At 38.6% G+C, this 21,058-nt stretch overlaps 1 protein-coding gene across 1 annotated transcript in view; it reads right to left on the reverse strand.

The window, feature by feature from the left end:
* The window catches only part of CRYBG1 (crystallin beta-gamma domain containing 1), a 65,906-nt gene that overhangs the window by 22,582 nt on the left and 22,266 nt on the right, over nt 1-21,058 (reverse strand). The window contains exons 2-13 of the mRNA XM_083856606.1: nt 19,516-21,002; nt 12,110-13,556; nt 11,855-12,031; nt 9,343-9,390; nt 9,112-9,230; nt 7,600-7,762; nt 6,509-6,648; nt 2,670-2,796; nt 2,306-2,341; nt 1,748-1,890; nt 1,384-1,510; nt 1,147-1,292 (exon numbers count right to left, since the gene is read on the reverse strand). Of these exons, the coding sequence (XP_083712732.1) occupies nt 1,147-1,292; nt 1,384-1,510; nt 1,748-1,890; nt 2,306-2,341; nt 2,670-2,796; nt 6,509-6,648; nt 7,600-7,762; nt 9,112-9,230; nt 9,343-9,390; nt 11,855-12,031; nt 12,110-13,556; nt 19,516-21,002 (4,160 nt within the window). The remainder of the gene's footprint in view (nt 1-1,146; nt 1,293-1,383; nt 1,511-1,747; nt 1,891-2,305; nt 2,342-2,669; nt 2,797-6,508; nt 6,649-7,599; nt 7,763-9,111; nt 9,231-9,342; nt 9,391-11,854; nt 12,032-12,109; nt 13,557-19,515; nt 21,003-21,058) is intronic.

Raw genomic sequence — 21,058 nt, forward strand, 5'->3', positions numbered from 1 at the left:
ATGACAGGTAACCCACAATTTGTTTCCCAGCCTTCAGAGGCGACTCTTTCCCATTAATCTCTCTTGCATATTACAGAAGACAAAAAAGCACAGCAGTTTCAAAGGTCATCAGGCAGAAAAAACTCCTGCTGTCACACCATATTCATATACAAATTAAAAGCATTCCTCTGGAATGCACCGAGCTTGATTCTGCAACCTTTATCCAGACAAAACTTGCAGAGATATAGCACAGATAACACACAGAAGGATTTAGGGTGTGGCAGGGTAAGGCAGAGCTTCCAGCAAGTCACCTGCATGCATACCAGGCAGGGAGACAAACTGTACATCTCGTGCTTTTTTGGCTCTGCTACTTTAGTTAATTTTGTGTGTTTGCAGCCATGATTGCTAATACTTGTCTGCATTTCCAAAATACTTTGACATGGTCTGCAAGGCTGTGAAACTCAATCTGCTGTTGATGGACTTGACTAATCAAACAGCAAAGTCTATCAGCTGATCAACTGCATGTGATAGCACTCGTGGCACTAAGAGTTGGTTTGTTAATGGCCACAGCTAATACAGACTTTTGGGAGCCATATGTTAAAAAAAAATGCAAACAAACAATAAAAAACAGCACCACAGCACTAAACCACTGTTAACCTATAGGATTCACTGCAAAAGCAATGTTAATTTTCAGAACAGTTACTCTCCCTAGTATCAGAAGGTATTAGTGAGCATAGTAAAAATTACCTCTATTGAAAACACAAGTGAGAGAAAGGAATCTACCTCTGGTCAAATGCAAGAAGCCTGGAAATTAGCTTCAAAACTGGAAATTATTTCCATAACAATTCTGCTGTTGAAATGCTTCAAACAAATACAGCCACAAGAACAAGCTATTTCTTCCTCTCTTGATGAAATCTCATCTCATTCCGTACTTTGTGTATCAGAAAGTCAATGCTTCCTGAGACCACCTTATCTTATTGTAAGAAGAGAGATGATTTACTCTACATATTCACCAAAACTTTACTTTTCACATTCTGTGGTCAAGGGCAGAAAATTCTATCTGAAGACTCCACATAGAAGTCAGAGTCCTGAAAGACATCTGCAACTATCAATTTCTATAAAGACCAGCATATCCAAAATGAAAGAGTGAATAAAAATATCACTTACACGCCACTTAGCACATTTATAGACTGTGTCCTCAGCCCATATCCAGTCTCTTTCAAATCAGAAATGATACCCAGCACGTTGATATTGGAACCCTTTGATCCAAAATCTTTTTCACTGTACATTATCATATGGGAACTTGTGAAGTCCTGTTAAAACAAAGAGAAGCACCATAAGGAAAGTGCCACATGACATTTCAGGGCACTCAGGAGATGCCTACTACGTGTCCTTGTAACTTACACCAACAATTGGTCGCAGGGATTGCACCTCCTCATCGTAGCCACCCCAGTCTGTCCAATCCCGATACGCTCCTTCTTCCAGCAAGTACTGATGGCCTTCGAACCCAGCCTTCTCGTAAGCAACCCAACTGAACAACAACAACAACAGAGTCTGCATGTGAAAATGGACAAGTGCCACTCCATGTTTTCATGAAGCAGATACAGGTATGAGATAATTATTCTTTTGCTGTGAATATTTTCAACTTTGTGTATGCTTCAACCCAGAAATTACAAAAACCAAATAAACGTGGACTGGATTTGTCCACTGCAACTTCCAGCCTATGGAGTTACTACTTCAGTTATAAATACTGCTTTTCCACACTTACACTCCACCCAGTACTTTCATGGATCCCACTGATGTAAGTGGAAGTCTTGTCTTGTCTTCTGATTCCTTCTCATCAAGCATAAAGATCTCTGATTCTATTTCCACATGTCTTCCTTCAAACAAAGGCTTCTCATAAACAATTACCTGGAGTAGAAATGAGGTAAAAGAAAAATTGCAGGAAGGATGATGAATTCTGACAACAACAGTTTCTTTTGCATGGGCATATACAGGGAGAATGATAAAAAAATGGCAAAATGATGAAACCAACTACTGGGATCTCTCTCTCCTCTACAAGAGGCCTTTCCACTAGAGATGCAACATGAGAGCTTGAGCATTCATTACCCATCTGCATTATTTGGACTGCTGTTAATACTGTCATATATGCATGTGATAGATGCAGAAATGTGACAGAAGTTGCATTTTCACGGTGTGGTCACGTACAAAAGGACAACCCAGTAATCCATCAGTAGTTGGTATCCAATCAAAGCATACTTATCTACCCATGTGTAGTTCATGTGCTTAAAATAGCTTTGGACAATCAATACACACTGACGTTTACCTTTGGCTCCCCACTGAATTCAACTTTGCGACCACCCTGTTAAAATAAAAATAAAAATAAAAAATTAAGCTGTTCATGAGACAACTTATAGATGTCTCTAAGAGTCATTGATTCTTTACAAAAAGGCAGGACTAAAGTGAAATATTCCTTAAAGAGTGCAAGTGAAAATGAAAAGCAGATTAATGGCAGAGATGGATGGCAGAGTAATCAAATGTTGTAAGTTCAAGAATTTTATAGACTAAAAATTTTGGGTTTTTAAACAAGTAAGATTTTTGTAAGTCTTGAAAAATCTAGCCATCTTAATACATTATTTATAACACATAAACATAGGTTTTTTAACTGGTAAGTAATAACAGTAGTTTACCATTTTCAAGGGTCTCATGGACCTGATGTAGGCTTCCTTCTTCTCCCAGAATAATAAATTAGGATATTCACCAGGCTCCAACATTAAAGGAACTCCCTGGAAACCAGGTTCTTCATAAAGAAGCCATCTAAAAGTAGTGGGAGTGGAGGAACAAAAGCAAGACATAAAACCCCAGAACATTTCTGAACAGTAAAGAACAAAACAATATACTTACTTTAGGAACAAGATCATTATATTGTTAACAAAACTTTGTTTCTTTACCACCAAAACTGCCAGCTACAAGCTGGCATACTGATAAACTTCTGTGCTCCAAAGCAACCACTAATAGCACATGCCTTTTGTTTGACCAAACCCAAAAACCCAAATCAAAACAGTGAACAGTAAGAATTTGACTCTGCTTTATCTGAAAACAACCATATTTAGCCTGAAATATCAAGATTTAAGGTTATTCTGTTATTTTTAAAAATGTTTTTAAAGTGCAGAACCTATTTAAAAGAACTTTTAAAATCCCTACTAAACCTTACTTGTATTTGATGCAAAATCTGCTCAATAATAAAATTCTAACCTTATGTTGTTTACTAATACATAGAAAAACCTGAGAACTCCTTAGAAATCTTCCTCATGGTTTGTGTCTGCTAATAATAAATCTACTTCGAGAGATGTAACTTTGAGAATTCTTGATAGGGGCAGCAAAAGTAGATTTTCAAAGCTTTTTAAAAAAAAATCTTAGCCAGTCATCACTTGCTGGAAACAAAGAATCATACCGCTGATCTCTGCATAAGAATGTCAGAATATTTCTTCAATTTAAATGTGCTGATCTCAAGAGAAGTGCAGTGTGGAGAAGTATCAAACACACAAACAGCAACACTTTTTGCAGCCAACCCTTTAATTGTGTAAGAACCATAATGTATAAATCTGGTGATATCAAAGAGATTAAAATAATCCATCACTCTTTCACGCATTAAAGAGAGAGTCCAAGCTAATATAAACTGGCACAAACTGGTATAGTTTCATTGCAAACACATGGCTCTAAGACACAAGCAAGGTGCTTTAGTTTTATTACTGTCTGTGGCTAATGTTTGATATATTGTGTGCCCTGTATTTGCACCACTCAGTAAGCCCTTGGCTTGTGGCTGGTCACGTGTGGTATTTTCAAGGGTTCAGTACTGGGGTAAATTCTGCCTAATACCTTAATATCAATGATTTGGATGAGGGGATTTGAGTGCTCCCTCAGCTGTTTTGCAGATGACAAGAAGTTGAGTGGGAGTGTTGATCTGCTGAAGGGTAAGAAAACTCTACAGAGGGAACTGGATCAATGGGCTGATCAATGGGACAAGGTTCAACACAGGAAAGTGCCAGGTTACAACATCCCCAAGCAGTGCTCCAGGACTGGGAAAAGTGACTAAAAAGCTGCTTGGCAGAAAAAGACCTGGTGGTGCTGGTCAGCAGCAGTTACACATAAGCCAGTGTGTGCCCAGGTGGCCAAGAAGGCCAATGGCATCCTGGCCTGTATCAGCAACAGTGTGGCCAGCAGGAGCAGGGCAGGGATTGTCCCCCTGTACTCAGCACTGATGATGCCACACCTCAGAGCCTATGTTTCAGGATCAGTTTTGGGCCCCTCACTACACAAAGGACATTGAGAGGCTGGATCATGTCTAGAAGAGGACAGTGGAGCTGGTGAAAGGTCTGGAGCACAAGTCTAACAAGAGTGGCTGAGGGCACTGGAAGTGTTTAGTCTGGAAAGAATGAGACTCCAGGGAGACCTCATTGCTCTTTACAAGTGCCTTGAAAGGAGGTTGTAGCCAGGTAGTGGCTGGACAAGAGGAAGTGGCCTCAAGCTGCACCTCTGGAGGTTAAGACTGGATATTAGGAAAAAATCATTCACTGAAAGAGTTGTCAATCACTGGAACAGGCTGCTCAGGGGAGTGGCGGAGTCACAATCCCTGTAGGTATTTAAATTATGTGCGGAGGTGGTGTTTAGGGATATGGTTTAGGTGGTGGACTTGGCAGTGTTGGGTTAATGGTTGGACTGGATGGTCTTATACGGCCTTTTCCAGCCTAAAGGATTCTATGACTAACTTCATTGCAAGAGCTGACACACATGGAAGAACAACGAGAGAGTACAGTCAGAAGATAAAGGTGCATTGACTCATTTTTGTTGGCAGCTTTTAACAAACAGCAATTAAGCATGAACACTGGGAAACTTTAAGATGATACAACCACACCCACATGGCAAGGTGACTCAGAATCAGAGCCTCCCTCACCTGCCAATACAGTGAACTATGTCATGCCTATAAATTAGAGGCAAAAAAACCCCTAACCCTGCAACATGCAAAAAAGCAGCAGCCATCTGCTGAATTTCTCATGGAAGCAACCTTTTTCTATCTAATGAACAGAAAAGAAAGACAGTTGAAAAATAATATATTTCACTTCCTAGTGAAAATATTAGTCTGCTTTCCTTCAGGGATACAAATGCAAGAGAGATATATTAAGACAGCAAGAGTTAACATGGATTTAGCGAAACACTACTGTAACACTAATGCAAAATAAAGACAGCTCAGATGTGCACAGGCTCTGTCTCCTTTAAAAAAAAATTGGTAATTTTACTGGTCACAGATAGCTTTTAAGTAAGACAGAAATAAAATGGAGACAAAAATGAAGTGAATTAACAACCAACCTCAAATAACATATCTGATATCATTACTCTTGCGAGACATGTAATTTGGATTGAGGTTGCAGTCCACCAGAAATAACTTCCTGTCAGAGAACCAACTACTTGGACATCTTCAAACTTGCCTATATATATATATCAAAATGCTTCATATTTTTTTTACACAAATCAAGGTGTAAATATTTACTCAGATAAAATACCCTTCACCTAACAATGAAAATGTCCATATATCATGTGGTAGGTTTGAAATATCTTTACAGTGGTACGTAACACCTGCCTTAGCTGGGCAGTTTTTGATAGTTAGGCTATTTGCAACAAGGCAAGTGCTATCAGTGCCCAAACATAAGAGCTAATTACCAAGGTCTGTACACCCTGTAAGAAGTTCTGCAGAATGATTGGAAATGGCTCTAGTCTCACTTTTTCTGAAATACTCCAGTCTCGTTTTTTCTTTGCATACTTTTCCCAGTACTACTTCGAAGCATGTTTTCCATAACAATATACATGTTTGTTTATTAAGCCATGAAAACAAATATTGGTACAGCACCTGGATTGCTCCTTAGAGATCTCCTTTTTCATAAAATCATTTCTCTTGGTTCACAATATTACCCTCCTAACTCAGATGGTCAGATATTTTCAGGTGACGTAACATATTTGTATTAAACATCACCATAAAATCCCAGATCAAAATGCACTGTGAAATGCAAGAATGTCAAATATGGACTCTCTAAAGCACTAAGTCTTAGTTTATAACAGAAGGACTTCAAAATTTTTTTTCTTTTAGTAGGATGATTTTAAGTTTAGAAGAAAGCAAGTGGGAAATGTGGTCTTATTATAGCAGTTCATTCCCCACCCTCACTTATGGTAAGTTTGCCTGAACAAGAAAAAGCAAGAGAGGCAAATTCTTATTCCTCGGCTACAAATACGCACGGGTTATTCAGTATTTACTACACACAAGCAAGAAAAAAATCTAGCTCTAACAAAACATTCTAGGTCAGACTCCCCAAGAGTGAAGCATTGCAGTGATGTACTAACACTACTGTCAACAAATACTGCCAAAATATAGGACTAGAATAAATACAGCCTGCTCGCAAGTCTGACAGGTGTAACCAATGGCTTAAACCAAATTCCTTTAATTGCACTACACATTCATACAGAGCTACATACTTACATGCCCCAATGCACTTTAATAGAACAAGTCTTCTGAGTGGTTCCAAACACCCCTGTTTCTTCAGTGTCATCAAAAAAGGAAGTCACGATTCCTAACCCTTCAGGCTCTGTATACAAATCAATTCGGGAAACCCTATAATCCTGAAAAACGAAGATCCCCATAATCACTTGATCTGTGCTGTGAGTTCTGTAATTACTGTACATAACTAAATCAGTTTTGAAACACTGTTTATTTTAAATTGTTTTCCCCCTTGTCAATTACTACTGTTATTAGATGCCTATAATAAAAGTATAGCAAAACCAGTTTGCCTGTGTCTGTTTGAACCAAGACAGTCAGTCAGTCAATCTCTAATCAGCATTTACATTGTTTACTTTCTGCCATCTAGGCAGGAATGCATCTTCTTTCATCAGTTAACATCTCCTCTAGCAAATTAAATCCCAAGATAACACCAAACAAGCCATCCTTGAAGAGAACTGCAACTTAAACAAGAATTGTAGTTACAAGCAATATATATTCCTCCTTTTTCCTTTCCTAGTCAAATAACTTTATACCTTGTGCTTGTTTTGGCAACCTGCAACTGTAACTGCTTAATGGTAGGTTAAAAGTGCATGTAGAAAGGCTGTTCCATCACGTGTGAAACTCTCTGGTAAGTTTGCCAGGCAAACCAAAGTTTGGTGTTCGACACCAAGTACTGAAGTTTGTATTGAGCGCAAATTTGGTTTGTATTGGGAAAAAACCCGAAAAAGCCATATTTTGAAAATAACTAATTATTGATGGTTTTCTGGGATGCTTTTCCTGAGACTGACCAGACTACAAAGCATATGCTGCATGTAGCATTTTGGTGGCTATCCTAATAAAACCCACCAAGCTCTGTTCCTACCCTATCCTTCCTCTTGATGTTACCACAATCCCCATTGCACAAAAGCCCCTACGTGCATTTTGTGATTAAACCTGAAATTCAACATGGAAGATTGTTTCATGCACTTGTAGCTCATATTACACTTGTGTCCTAATAAACCAATCACGCTCTATCAGTATAAAACATCACTATACATTAAGATTTATTTTTAAAAATTACTTATATTACTTGCCTTAACAACATGTCTTATTGAACCAATCACTGCAGGGTTTTGAGACTTGCAGTCACTTTGCTCTTCAGAAGTACCTGCACCCCAAATATCTGTGAGTTCCAACTCTCCTTCTTCCAATGGAATAGAGGGGCCTTCAAAATTTGGTTTCTCATAGAGTATCCAGCTTAAAATAAATTTTAGAAAAGCTAATTTTTATGGTGCTTTTTCAAATGTGATTTGCAAAAAACATGTTCCCACTTAAAAAACTTTTCATACACAGTACTGTTTCCAAACCCTCGCCATTTCCCCAATACACCTTATTCACCCAACACTGCTGATGCAAGCCCATTTTCAGTCTCTGTGATACCTTTAAAAACAATGATAAAAACAAAGATGTCTACTGCTGAATTGTACTTTCCCAAAAAAACCTCATCCACCTTTTAAAATTGATAATTTACAGCAGCAAAGACTATTGTCTCTGAATATCAGACTTCGTATGAGATACTAATCAGAACCAATTTGTACATCAGAAAACAATGACACTGCAGACTGCTGCATCATGTATAAACAGACAAGTTGCTTGGATCCTGTGAACAACAGCCTGGAGTTCAACAGGAGCTGGTGTAGATGTGCCAGAGGATGGTAAGACTGCTCAGAAGACAAGAACAACTTCATTTTTAATGGCAGACAGGAATATATAACTAAATAAGAACTTTTTCCATCTGCAAATACAAACCCTTCACTCAGGCTCTCAAAGGAAGGAGGAAAAACCCCAAACCCAGTCCCTCTAGACCACGCGGGAAAAGACAACCTGGTTTACAAAGATCAAAAGGGTTTTGTTCCAGTTTTCTGAAGCTAAACAGCAATCAGTTTGCTTCCCAGTACCTCCTACTGCAGCTAGCCCTTGTGTCTGCACCTTACTATCAGATAATGACTTTTGAGAACCTGCTATTTGACTGCATTATAGCCTGGCCACAGCATAACTTGCCATGCTAACCACGCTACTAATGGCCCTACTGTTGATGCTATGAATAAAGTAGGAGATGAACTTGTTTTGAATTACTCTTGGGCAATATAGCTTTTAGAGCAAAATCCCTCCTTCTGTCAGAGAAACAGTCAATTATCTCTACAGCACCATCTTATTCCTTTGGTCAGGAAATAATCATGTAAGACCTGGCTTTAAACTTACTTGCTAGCCTTATAGGCCAATCCAAATACTATGCAAGAATCCCTAATGACGAGAGGAGTTGAAGGGCAAAATAGCTGGACAGAATCTGTCATTTCATCCCACACCTATGCCTGGTGAAATCTCGCACCCTGTCAGATGGTAACACTCACTCAATTAGTCAGCAAAATAGGTTTTCCAGCTCAGAGCTTCCTGTTGTGGAGGTAAAATGCCCTATTTCTTGCTCACAGCTGTCCATGCTACATTGCCACTTACAAGGCAGACTTACTGTGAAGGACATGCCAGTTCTGTTTCAAAACATTTTTGAGTAAAAATCTTTACACAAAGAGTAAAAATTGATCTCTTACCATCCTCTGATGACTTTAACTAAAATTGTTGGTGACAGAACCCAAGAACTGCAATCTGGAACATCATGGAAAACTTCAATGCCAGCTTTCTGACAGTCTGAGTCACAGTATATCATCAGCTGTGTTAAAAAAAACACAACAAAACAGAAAAACACACCAGTAACATATAGATCTATCTTCCTAAGCTTTAAATATAGAAAGGAACAGTAAAACTATTAATATTGATCTTACCTTGCCAGGTCTGGGATTGATTTTACTTTGTCCATTTCTTGGAAGTGTCTAATAGACAGTGAGAAGAGAAGAATCACAAAAAAAACCAAAAAAAAAAAACCCATAAAATCAAAAACATTTTCAGTAAAGATACTTGGCTATAAAAAAATGGGCTAGTAGAACAAAATAAAAACTAGTCTGAATAATAAAAACTAGTAATCTTTCAACTATGCCTACTTACCTCTTCAATCTCTACTTCCCCTTGCAGAGCACCATCTTTGTCACAAGTGTATAAATTTATATACTTTTATAAACTGTGAATTATCATCTTGCTGAAGTCGATTAACCTCAGATTTGAAATGCTTTTAAATTGTCCTGATCAGCTTCCTATATATTCAAGGAGTTCAGTAGGAAGAGGCTACTTTAAAAGCTGCCACTGATAAAGTACATGCTGTACAATGATAAAGATGAGTTTATATGTCTAAAGATGTCAAGCCATAAAGCATGATGTATTTTGAAGGAATAGATGAAAATACTGAGGATGCATGATGATACATGTATGAGCTAACCAGCATAATCAATTTTGTGATGAACACCTTGTAACAGGTTTTTTCAAAGAGCATGAGACTGTGTACTAAGTGACAAACTAAAAATATTCAGAACAAATAAAACACACTGAGGTATACAAAATCTAAAACAATGCTCAAGTCAGCAATAAATTGTATGATATAGAATATACAGCAAAATTGTGGTTACATCATGTCATCTTCAAACAAACAAAGCAAGCATTGAAATTATGTCTTTGGTTTCCTAGCAAGGACAGGAGTGCTCATTCAGGGACAGGGTCCTGCTCTTCTAGGAATTATTCATACAAACAAAAAGACCAAAACAGATCCTGCCCCTAAATAGGTAACCAGCAACACGTGCAAGGAATTAAAGAGAACACAGCAGTTAACATGCAGAGCAAGCAGTGGTCGCAAAACAGTTCTTAACCACCACCAGGTTTTTGTAGGCATCATCAAGGCATGTGGAAGCACGACTGGTTTTTTAGCCTGCGCTTCAATTCCAGTTACAACTTGTTCTGTGTTTTGAGGAATGCCAAAGTCATTGTTTCGGGCTGCCCTTATTCTTTCCTTCACATTACCCACTTGCCATTGCATCATCATTTTCTTAGTCAGTGGAAGATGCACAGCAGGTACACCTCACAGAAACATTTTTGATTCTTAACTTGAGGAAAACAATTCAGTCAGCAACAGTGCCACAGAAATCCAGAAACCCTTTAAAGCCTAAAGGGATTCTCTCGAGTGCAGTCTTAGGTATGTACACACTCCACTGCTATTCAGGCCTCCACACTCCACTGCAAAATTAAAACCCACTCAAGAACAACAGTTTAAGTAGCAAAAAACCAAACTAAGAAGTACTAGACATTTAGCTTTAAATTCGAGGTTTCAAATCCAAGCAGGACCATCAGAGTAAGAAAGCCTCTCTAACTGGTAACATAAATCTACACTACTGTAAACAACTCCTCTAACCTTCATCTCCACTCTAATTAAGAAAACTTCCCGTAAGAGAAGAATCTACATTCTCAAAACTGCAAGGTACCATGGTATCATGTCTCCTGCAAGGTGACAAAGAAAGGAGCTAATTTTACTACCTCACTCCTTTTACAGAACAGTAGATAACCATTAGCTTCAGAAAGTATTTCTCTAACTTCTTACATGCTGCTTCCATTCTACAGGTCACATTCATGTGGCTATTAAACTTTAAAAAATATATTTCTCCCCATGATTCTTAGATTTCCTGACTATAGTTTTCCTCTCAGGTCACAATAAGGGCTTACATTAACAGAAACAGCAAATACTACAGGACATAGGTTCATCATTTTAAAAACAGAAATTACAAACCTATTCCATATTAAAGTTGCTTTGAGGGGAAAACATAGATCAGTCTTCAGTCATGAAGAACAGACGCTTGTAATCAAACCAAGGGACAGCCCTTCACTGTAGCAGCACTTTCAATAATCACTACTATGAAGTTCTTAAAGTATTCTTAAAGAATATATATTTTTCTGCTAATGTAAGAGAATACAACAGAGGGCTAAAATAAAAAAATTGCTCTGTTGCTTAATTAACTGTACAATGACTGAATGTCTTGTTGGAAGAGAAGAGATTACTTCAACAGAAGTCTTCTGAAGTTCACAGAAAGCATTCTACTAGTTTGCAATAAAAAAATAACGTTAGCGTAAGATTTGTTTCAATATAACACAAAGTCGAGTATGAAGACATAGTAAAAAAATGCTTTCCATTCATATTTGCAAAAAGTCTCAAAATAAAGACCCCTTAATTGTGTTGATAGATGTCACCTCATTTTCATTTTCAGATAAAACTGGTACCATATCTAAGTTCACCTCAATATATTTGTAATCTATATATATCCCAAAGAGGGGGAAACAAAACAATTTATGCACATTGTCTATCAAAAACATAAAAGCTGGATAACTTTGCAGGCAGCTTTTTAAAAACACAGTACTTACATCCACATCTAATAAACCAGGGGGGACATTTGATTCATATCTGCTTGTCCCTAACCAGCTCGAAAAATTTTTCTCAGGGTTGCCATAGTTGGACATTTGCAAACTTAGTTCTTTTTTTGCACTATCAGCTTGCAGGTACTTCTCCACAAAACTTGGAAACTTCATATCTGAAAGAGACTGAATTGCAAAATCAAAGTTAACAGTCATTCAGCAGGTAAACAAACATTGTTTCATTTCCTGAATGATCTTTATTACCTCAGATTTTTGAGGCATGATGAATGGCCCAGAAACATCCTGTTGTAAAGGAGGCATCCCTGAGGAGTCAGTTGCAAAAGCTGTTGTGTTATTTACTGAAGTGACAGAAGGGTTAAAAAACTTTTCTTTAGAAGACAGCAAGCTTGAGAAGAGGGAGCTTTTTTCAAGCCGTGATCTCTTAATTTCACCATCTGTACAATCAATGTTCTCTTTTCCATTTATTTCATGAGTAAAGGCAGGTTCCTCTCTACACGACTGCAGAGCTTTGAATATGATACTTTGCTCTGTCGATGCACGCTTGGGCCTGACTCTGGCTATTGTTTCCAGGCTTTGCATTTTCATTTGTTGTGCTGGTAACAGATCCTGTGTTTTTTCCCTCCTCAGCCCCAAACCAAAAGTAAATATACTAGGATCAAATACTTTCTCTAAGTTGTCTTCATGAATGGGAGGCATTGCAAAGTGGGGTGCTGGAGACTTTGGAAGCTTTGACCTTTTCTTCTTCTGGGGTAAACAAACTGAGCTGTCTAAGTTTTTTATTGTTTCAGCAAACTTCTTCATGTCAGATGGGGAATCAAAAATGCTGTCGTCTTCAGCAGATCCGTTACAGGTTTTGCCTGGGCTCTTTTGTGTATTGGTGTTGTCGTCTGATTCCAATATACTGTCTTGATTGCTGTCATCACACTGCAGTGCTGCAAAATTCAAATCTCCTGGCTTTACCTTTTTATCTCCATTTTCCATCATCTTAAATTCTGATCTGGAAACCTGATGAGAAGGTAGAGGATATTTATCATTGTTGCAAGGTGATAAAGCCTCTGTGTTTGGTAGCACTTTTTCTTCATTTCTGTGGAATTCTGAGCTTGTGTAATTTCTCTGGTAGAAAGGATCTTGAGCATTTTCACTTTTAACAGGTGAGTGCAAAGACAGTTTAAAAGGTGAACTTTCTTTCCTTGCTGTGGTTAATTCTGCTTCTGGTTGCTTCAGAGAGACACTACCAGTGTCACTTTTGCTGCTTTGGTTAAAAAGGGATATGGCAGCTTTTACTTTAAGTTCTGTTGTCTTCCCAATATCCTCATAAGGGGCAAAGCTCTCTTCATTTTTGCCTTTTAACTCTGCAGTGCTTTCTTTCTCCAGTGTGCCATTCTCAAATAACTTCTGGCGACTGCTTTGCCTATTTAATGTTTTATCAGGCTGTTCATTTTCTTTAGGTTGTTTTCCAAATTTCAGCTTTGCTCTGCCAACGAATGTGTTTGGTACAGCACTATTTTTTGAAGCAGGGATGTCAGCAGGCCTCTGGCTCTGGTTAGCGCATTTGTTTTCAAACAAGGAAATTTTGTTGGCAATGTTGCTGTTAGTTTTATTAACTGGTTTTTCAACAGTGTCCTGCTCATTTTCTAAACTCTCTTGATTAGTTTTAAAATTCAGCTCTATGCTCTTCGGTTTGGCTGGACTACAGGAGGCAAAGTGACACAAAGTGATATCTTTAATTAATCTTGAACAGGCTTGTAACAATTTTCAAAACAATAAAATGCAGAATTATAAACCACAGACTTAGTTTAGATTTTGATATCTCAAAAGGAATCAACTAAAGAGGAATAACTATATGGATTAAAAATAAGACTAAATAAGGAGTATATATTTCAAACATGTACTTAGCTCTTTAAGGTTAGTAAAACAAACACAGTAGCCTACAGCATCTGCAACTGAGGCAGAGAACTCAACTATTATAACTGACAGACATTAAAATTTAGTAGTGAATAGGCAGAATAAATTATAAACATGCAATTCCCTACAGAGTTTAGAAAACAAATCCCAATTCATTAAGGTGATAATGAGTTGGTTAACATTTGTGTATTCTCTCCAATGAGTTTTGAAGACATCTGCCCAGACTCTTTGCAAGCCTTTACACCTACACTGCAGAAGGAACCTCAAACTGAGCAAAAGAACTCTTCCACTCTCATGAGTGCTTGCAGAAAATGTCAGCTATCCCCAAGCACTGCATCACCACCTTGGCTAAGCAAACACCACTAGTGAGAACTGTTCCACTTCCTTCAGGTAAACTTAGCTAACAATTTAAATTGTGTAAACTAAGTCTAATAATTTTGCAAGAATTGAATTTGGAAACAGAAATCTTTTCTATCAGAGTGGACAGAGAGGCATATACAAGTACATGCATACAGTACTCCTATGCTATGGCAGAAGGCTGATGATGCACAGCTGAGTGTTTCAAGCTCTTTTCTCTGAATACCTACAACCAGGAAAAATTACTTGTCCATGTAAATTGCTACTGCATACTGTACAGTATGAACAGCTGTGAAGATGCAAGACAGATGGCTTCAAAATTTATCAGTCAGATCTAAGGAGTGTCAAGGAGCCCACCATTCCCTCAAAGACAGTCCTGTTCTCCAAAGAGGAATCTGGGGACACTCAGCCGTAGGAGGACAGGTAGAAACTGCCCTACATGAAAACTGACAAAAGCGGGAGATAAAAAGAAAACAGCTTGCAGCAATCTCCAGGGTCCCAAATGCTCTACCAATCAATGGATGATTTAGGTATTTAAGTGTTTTCTTCTTTTTTTTTTTAACCTACATAAACTGTGTTCACTAAGTTCTCAGGCAGCTCTTTAGCCCAAGAAAGAGGTGTGAGATACAGGAACAATCCAAAAAGTGAGATCCTTTCTCCTCTTCCTCAAGTGATCCAACACAAGTAAGAAATTAAATCCTTCTAATGCAAGACTCTCCATTGTACAAGCTTTATTTCTTGGGAATACCATGAGAAACAAACTTACTGAAATAACAGGAGGATTCAAAAGTAGTTACCTATGAATCTATATAGAGAGCAACTGTTAAAAATCATAGAATCACAGACTATTAAGAGGCTGCAATGGATCTTAAAAGACCATCTAGTCCCAACTCCCCTACTATGGGCAGGGACACCTCCCACTAGACCAGGTTGCTCAAAGCCTTATCCAGCTTGGCTTTGAACACTGCCAGGGTTGGGGCATCCTCAACCTCCCCAGGCAACCTTCTGTAGTCTCACCACCTCACAGTAAAAAGTTTCTTCCTAAAATCTAACATAAATTTCCTGTCTCTCAGTTTGTACCCAGTACTCCTTGTCCTATCACTACAGTTCCTGGCAAAGAGTGCCTTTTAAGCTTCCCTATAGACCACTCCCCTTCAGATACTGGAAGGTTTTTTGAAGTCTCCATGCAACTTTCTCTTCTCTGAGAAGCCCCAACTCCCCCAGCCTGTCTCCATACCAAAGGTGCTCCAGTCCTCTTATCAACCTTGTGGCCTCCATGTCCTTCTTATCATCATGCCATTTCAGAGAAGACTTCCTAACACTGCCCCCTGCAACTACCAGCCTACTCAAGCTGGTTCACAATTGGAAGGCTCTTATGCATGATCAATAAAAGAGGAAATAGCAAACTTAAAATCCTCTGGCAATACTTTGGATAAGTGCTAATAAAACACACTTGGAAAACTTACGGAAAAACAGAAAAACAAAATGTTCCCGAAAGAGGGAAGGTATGAAGGGAACCATCATACAGCAAAAATTAAATATATAAAGGCACTACTCCTCATCTGAACTACAACTGTTTTTCCCTAAACTTTTAAAAGTTAAATTATTCTATGAATTTTCTCTTTGTAAAGCAAATATGAGTTGCAAGGGACCTCTAAAGATCAGCTAGCCCAAGTCCCTACCCAAAACAGGGACAGCTTCAGAGTCAGATCAAGTTCCTGAAGGCTTTGTCTGACCAAGTTTTGAATAACTTCAAGGGTCAAGATTTTACCTTCCTAGTGAAGCACTGCAGCAGGGCAGCCACTGTTGGTGTAAATTATTTTTGCCTTATCCTATTAAAACTTGACTATTACAACTTGCAGCTGTGGCTGTTGTCCCTTCACTCCACGGCTCAGGGATAAATCTGGCTCTGCCTTCTCTACAGATAGTGAGAGATGACTGAGGTCTACCTGTATCCTTCTCGTCTCTCAGTTGAGGAAACCAAGCTGCTTCAGCTTCTTCTCATAGATTATTTTCTCCAGAGCCACCACCTTCTTTAATGGCTCACTCATTCCCATTTGGGAACATCTCTCTTAGATCAGAAGAGAGTTGGAAGGGGAGGAAGGGCTACAACTCAACAGAGTGACCCAGATGTAGATTCATGAGCACCAAGTATCTTGTCTTTTGACCTGCTGGCTATGCTCCTGCCTATGGAGCACAGTACAGGCTTAGCCTTCACCTGGCACAATGATGCACTACTGACACGTGCTGAATTTCCTGCTCACCAGGACCTTTCATATCCTTTTCTGATCAGAAAAAAAAATGTACTTTTCTTTTACCTTTACATTCAAGAGGTAACACTAATGGCCCAATTATCTTAACAAATTCATTCCCATACCACCCTTTTGTCAGCCTGTTGCACTACTACATGCATTTATTTCAACATAACACGTACCTTCCCCATAAAATCTGTGTCTCTCTGTATGCCCTGACACAAGCAAGTTTAATGGCTAACAGTGACACTTATCAGCCACACTTAAAACCTATTTTAAATTAAAAGCTCACCCCTCAAAGGTATAGTTTCAAGCTTTGCAAATTTATGCCGAAACAACCACTTCAACACTTTCTGCAGTACTTCTGCACAGCAGCAGCAGCCAAACAGCTGAGTCCAAAGAGCACGAGAAAGCTCAGCCCTGCATCTCTACTCACTACAGCTGGCCTCCTCTAATCTTTTCTTTACACATTTTTCCACACTAAGAAACACTGATTTTAAATACAGACAAAAGATGCACTTTATTGCAAGAACTGAGTTTCTAAGCTTGTTTAAAGAGATGTTGTTTGAGTATCCTTTAAGTGTCTCATCTCGTATGGGGGAAAAAGACACAACAGTACAAATGCTTTCTTACAAACAGTCCACTGTGGCTGATTCTTACTACCCATTCCTGATCTGCAATGCCAGGAACAAGCAGGCACAAGACAAATACCAATGTCCTTTTCTTTGGCTACACCTTGCAGCTAAACTGTGGAAGCAAGCAGTCAAACCTCTCCCAACAGGCAAAAATGGAAGGTGAGCCACACGTCAAGAATGCAACTGGTGTCAAAAAACCACTGATGCCAAAATTCCAGATTAAGGTGAACAAAGAAAAAGGCATGTGAAAAGAAAAGAATTCAGCAAGTGTTCTTAAATGTAAAGGCAACTATGAAACCATGTCTGAACATAAAGTATGACAACTAAAGCCAAGTTTTCCGCTAAGCCCATCAAAGTAACTACTGCCTAAGGTTTTATTTGCCAATTAAGATTTACCATCAACCTCATTTTAGTCTCAAATCTGATAGGTTTCCCTTTCAAAAGCTAGAAGCAAAGTATCCTGTGACTTTCAAATTACCCAGTACACAGACATAAATGGAGAAAAGAGAGAAAAATGCTATCTTTATTTACAGGAAACCTGCATTTCTGTAAGTGACTGGAGAAACTGACCTGTTTTGAAATTGTTTCTAAAGAAACTTGATTCCCAGAATTGGCACAATGTCATTAGTAAGCGTCATCTTACTGAGAGTCATGCATTTTTAAGGGAGAACTACTTGTATTATATAAAATCCATATTACAAGGGGCCAAGGAATCTCTAAGTAAATAGGTATTTTTCAACCAGAAAGGAATTCATGTGAACTATCTAACAATAGCTTCTTAACCTTTGAAAATGAAAAAGTTACCTGTTCAAGGCTATAACTAGAGAACAAAAATACACCGCCTTCTAGTAATGGCACCTTTTTTCCTTTTCCATTTTACAGCACTTAATCCACATCCAGGTTTAGAGTTCATATGTTCTAATGAATTACTACATAAATTATACTAGATCACCTGAGCATGTAACTCTGGCTAAAGAAATGCAGCTCCCAGATGCATCAGAAACCTTGCAGGCAACATGGCAGTCCCCACCCAGGGCTAAAGTTCCTGTAGCAGCAGATAAGGCCAAGACACAGTGTCACACACCCCACAAAATGGGATGAAATAGAACAGGCTGTTTATTAACTAAAATTTGGTCTTTCAGACAGAACACTTGTCTTTTACTTTACGAGTACAATAAAAGATAATCCACTGTACAGCAAGCCCAAGAGATACCCGGGAAAAAATGAAATCCAGCTATGCAGGTGTTTTTAACTTCACCCTCACTAATGACAGTGACACATAGAAGAAAATACGAAAGCTACCTCTCCTTTGAAGTTGAGAAGACACAAACTTAAGAGTTTAAGATCTGTCATCCATACTGCCAGATGGCAAAGCATCACCAAGTCCAAAAATGCCACAGTTTAACTTTCAGTACTAAGCTTTTCATGCTTAAGTTACAAATTAACAACCTAGATGTAGAGTAATACAAATTGTGCAAAGGAAATTGCTCCTGTGCTTCTCAGATGTGGGAAGCATAACTGGGAACAGAGGTGTCTCAAACCACCTCGTTGAACTTCCACATCCCTCTACCACAAGGACAATTATGAACGCCCAATGTACCTCAGGTAGACCTACAGGATCCAGTGTACCCCAATATCTACAACTGAACATGCCAGAACAGGGAGTGCAACAGCACACAATACACAGCTGTGACAACCAAACAACAGAAATGAATAATACAAACAAATCGGTCCCTGTGGATGAGAATACAATAGTATCCAAGTAATCAATCACTGATCTCATACTAGTGATAGCAGGGAACTTTATAAATACAGCCACTTCTTTATAAGCCTAAGGAAAGCTCTGATCACCTGTTTGACAGAGTTTCTTCAAGTAAAATCAAAATCTGGAAACTAATATATGCATAATTCTCCAAATACCTGATGTTATTCACATGCATCAAAATTTAAATGATTTATCCTGCACCTATTTAAGAAAGCAATCGCATGTATTCAAATCTCTGGAGTGTGATCTATCATACAATTTGAACAATCAAGTCCTTCATTTCATCCTATATTTCTTAGCAGAACTTAGGCTGTCTCATAAAAAACTTGAAACACATTTCTTATTCAAAGATTTTCACACACAAAATCTTCAATTACATTCGGTTACAGAGAGAAAAATCACATTAAGGTCAATGACAGATGAATTAATCTGATCCACAACGATGATGACTGAGCAGTTTTTATATACGTTAAATAATTCCATATAATGGAATTGACAAAGACATTCCCTATCCATTTAAAAAATTAAAAACCTGATTATTTTTCTAATACATATAGACTACACTGGTTGTTAAGTGGTAGCTTTAATTATGAGGGGTTTTTTTTAAAGCCAGTTCTTAACTGAAAACAATTTAAACAGATAACAGATGCACAGCTAGTATTTCCATAGAATTCTAAACACAGATACAAGCAAAATTACAGCTACAAAGACAAGGTAAACTAGTTTGTTACTTACAGGCTAATCTTTGTCGTGACTGTTCTGGAAGCATCTAAACTCTTCAGCTTTGAGGTGTCTAAATCAGAATTTGTCTGTCTCTCAGCTGACAGACACAGGTCTCCATTTTTAATCCCATCAGTATGCAAGAAAGCTCTTCCATCTGGACCATTACCATGCTTTACTGCCTTGGTATCATTTCTGCCTTCAGTGAACACCAAGGCATTGTCTTCTGTCTTAGCAGCCAAAGAAGCTTTGGGAGACTCCAAACTGTCTTCCCCAAAAGCCACAGGTATAGCTCCCTTTTCCACTGAAGTTCTTTTTGTTACTGGGTTACTCTCTGGTGATGCTAAAGGTTGCCTTTTTGAAGAGTAATCTTTCACCTGACCCTTCAAACCAGTAGGGGAAACGGGTACAGAATCCGACTGATTCTTTTTATATGACCTTCTCCTCGCAGAGGTTGTGTTTGAGATCTGCTGCTTGCCCTTGTCAGATTCAGCTTTAGATGCCCCTTTGTGAGCAGATCCAACTTTTAGGTCCTGATTACTTGAGGAAGAGGAATTTCTTTCAGGAGTCTGTTGAAGAGACCTCACTTTTCGTTCAGAGTTTATTATCTTGTCTGAAAACACCTCAGAATGGGCATCATCCTCAAAAACAGATTCTTCTTTTGTAGTATTCTCAGTCTGGTTTCTCTCTCCATTTGGAATGTCACTAGATGATTGAGACTTTCTCCGTTTTCCAGATCTTTTACTAGCAGATTTTTTATCCATTGTGTCCAAATCACTACAATTTTCTTCTGATTTAAGAGTCAGGGGTTCATTAAGGAGTTCTTCTGTTTTTCTTAGATAGATATCAACTGTTAACACTCTAGCAGAATATGCGTGTTCACTCGCTGCAGATTCCAACTCGTATGGCAAATCCTTTGGTTTTGCATGCCCAGGCTCCTCTGACACCCACGTGTTCACAAGCTGCTTGTGACTTAAGATACTCTTCTCCAAGTCTTCACTAGACAAACTTCTCAAGCTCTGTATGAAATCTGGAGTTGTGGAATTATTTATATCTGTGACAGATTCTTTCTCCAATCCCAGTGTTTCCACATTCAGGTTGCTCTCACAGAAAGAGTTTTTAATGGTTTCACTGCTGCCGCTCCAATCTGCTGACCACTCACTGTCAGAAGAGACTCCCCTACTACTCCATTCTGAGATTGTGTCGTGATACAGCGGTCTTACTTCCCCACTGAAGTTATATTCCTGTGCCTCAGAGAGGGCACTTATGTTTCTCACTTGTTTCTGTACTTGAGGAGCTTCGTGTCCTTCTTTGAAGTGCCTACAGTACACTGCCTGCGCCCCGTGAGGAGAACCCGACCTCTCACCCTTATGATGTGAAGTGTGTTCTAGTGAACTTTTGACATTTTTCCTCTTCCCTGTACCAAACAAATTTCCAAGTCTTTCCAAAACAGGTTTCTTTTTATTTTCTTCTCTGGAAGAATCCGGAAGGTGTGAGGTGGACTACAAAAGCAAACAAACAAATATTTGGTTAATGTCAAAATTGTTTCTATAGTACA

The sequence above is a fragment of the Zosterops lateralis genome (assembly GCF_965231275.1).
Source record: "Zosterops lateralis genome assembly, chromosome: 3".
Taxonomy (NCBI): domain Eukaryota; kingdom Metazoa; phylum Chordata; class Aves; order Passeriformes; family Zosteropidae; genus Zosterops; species Zosterops lateralis.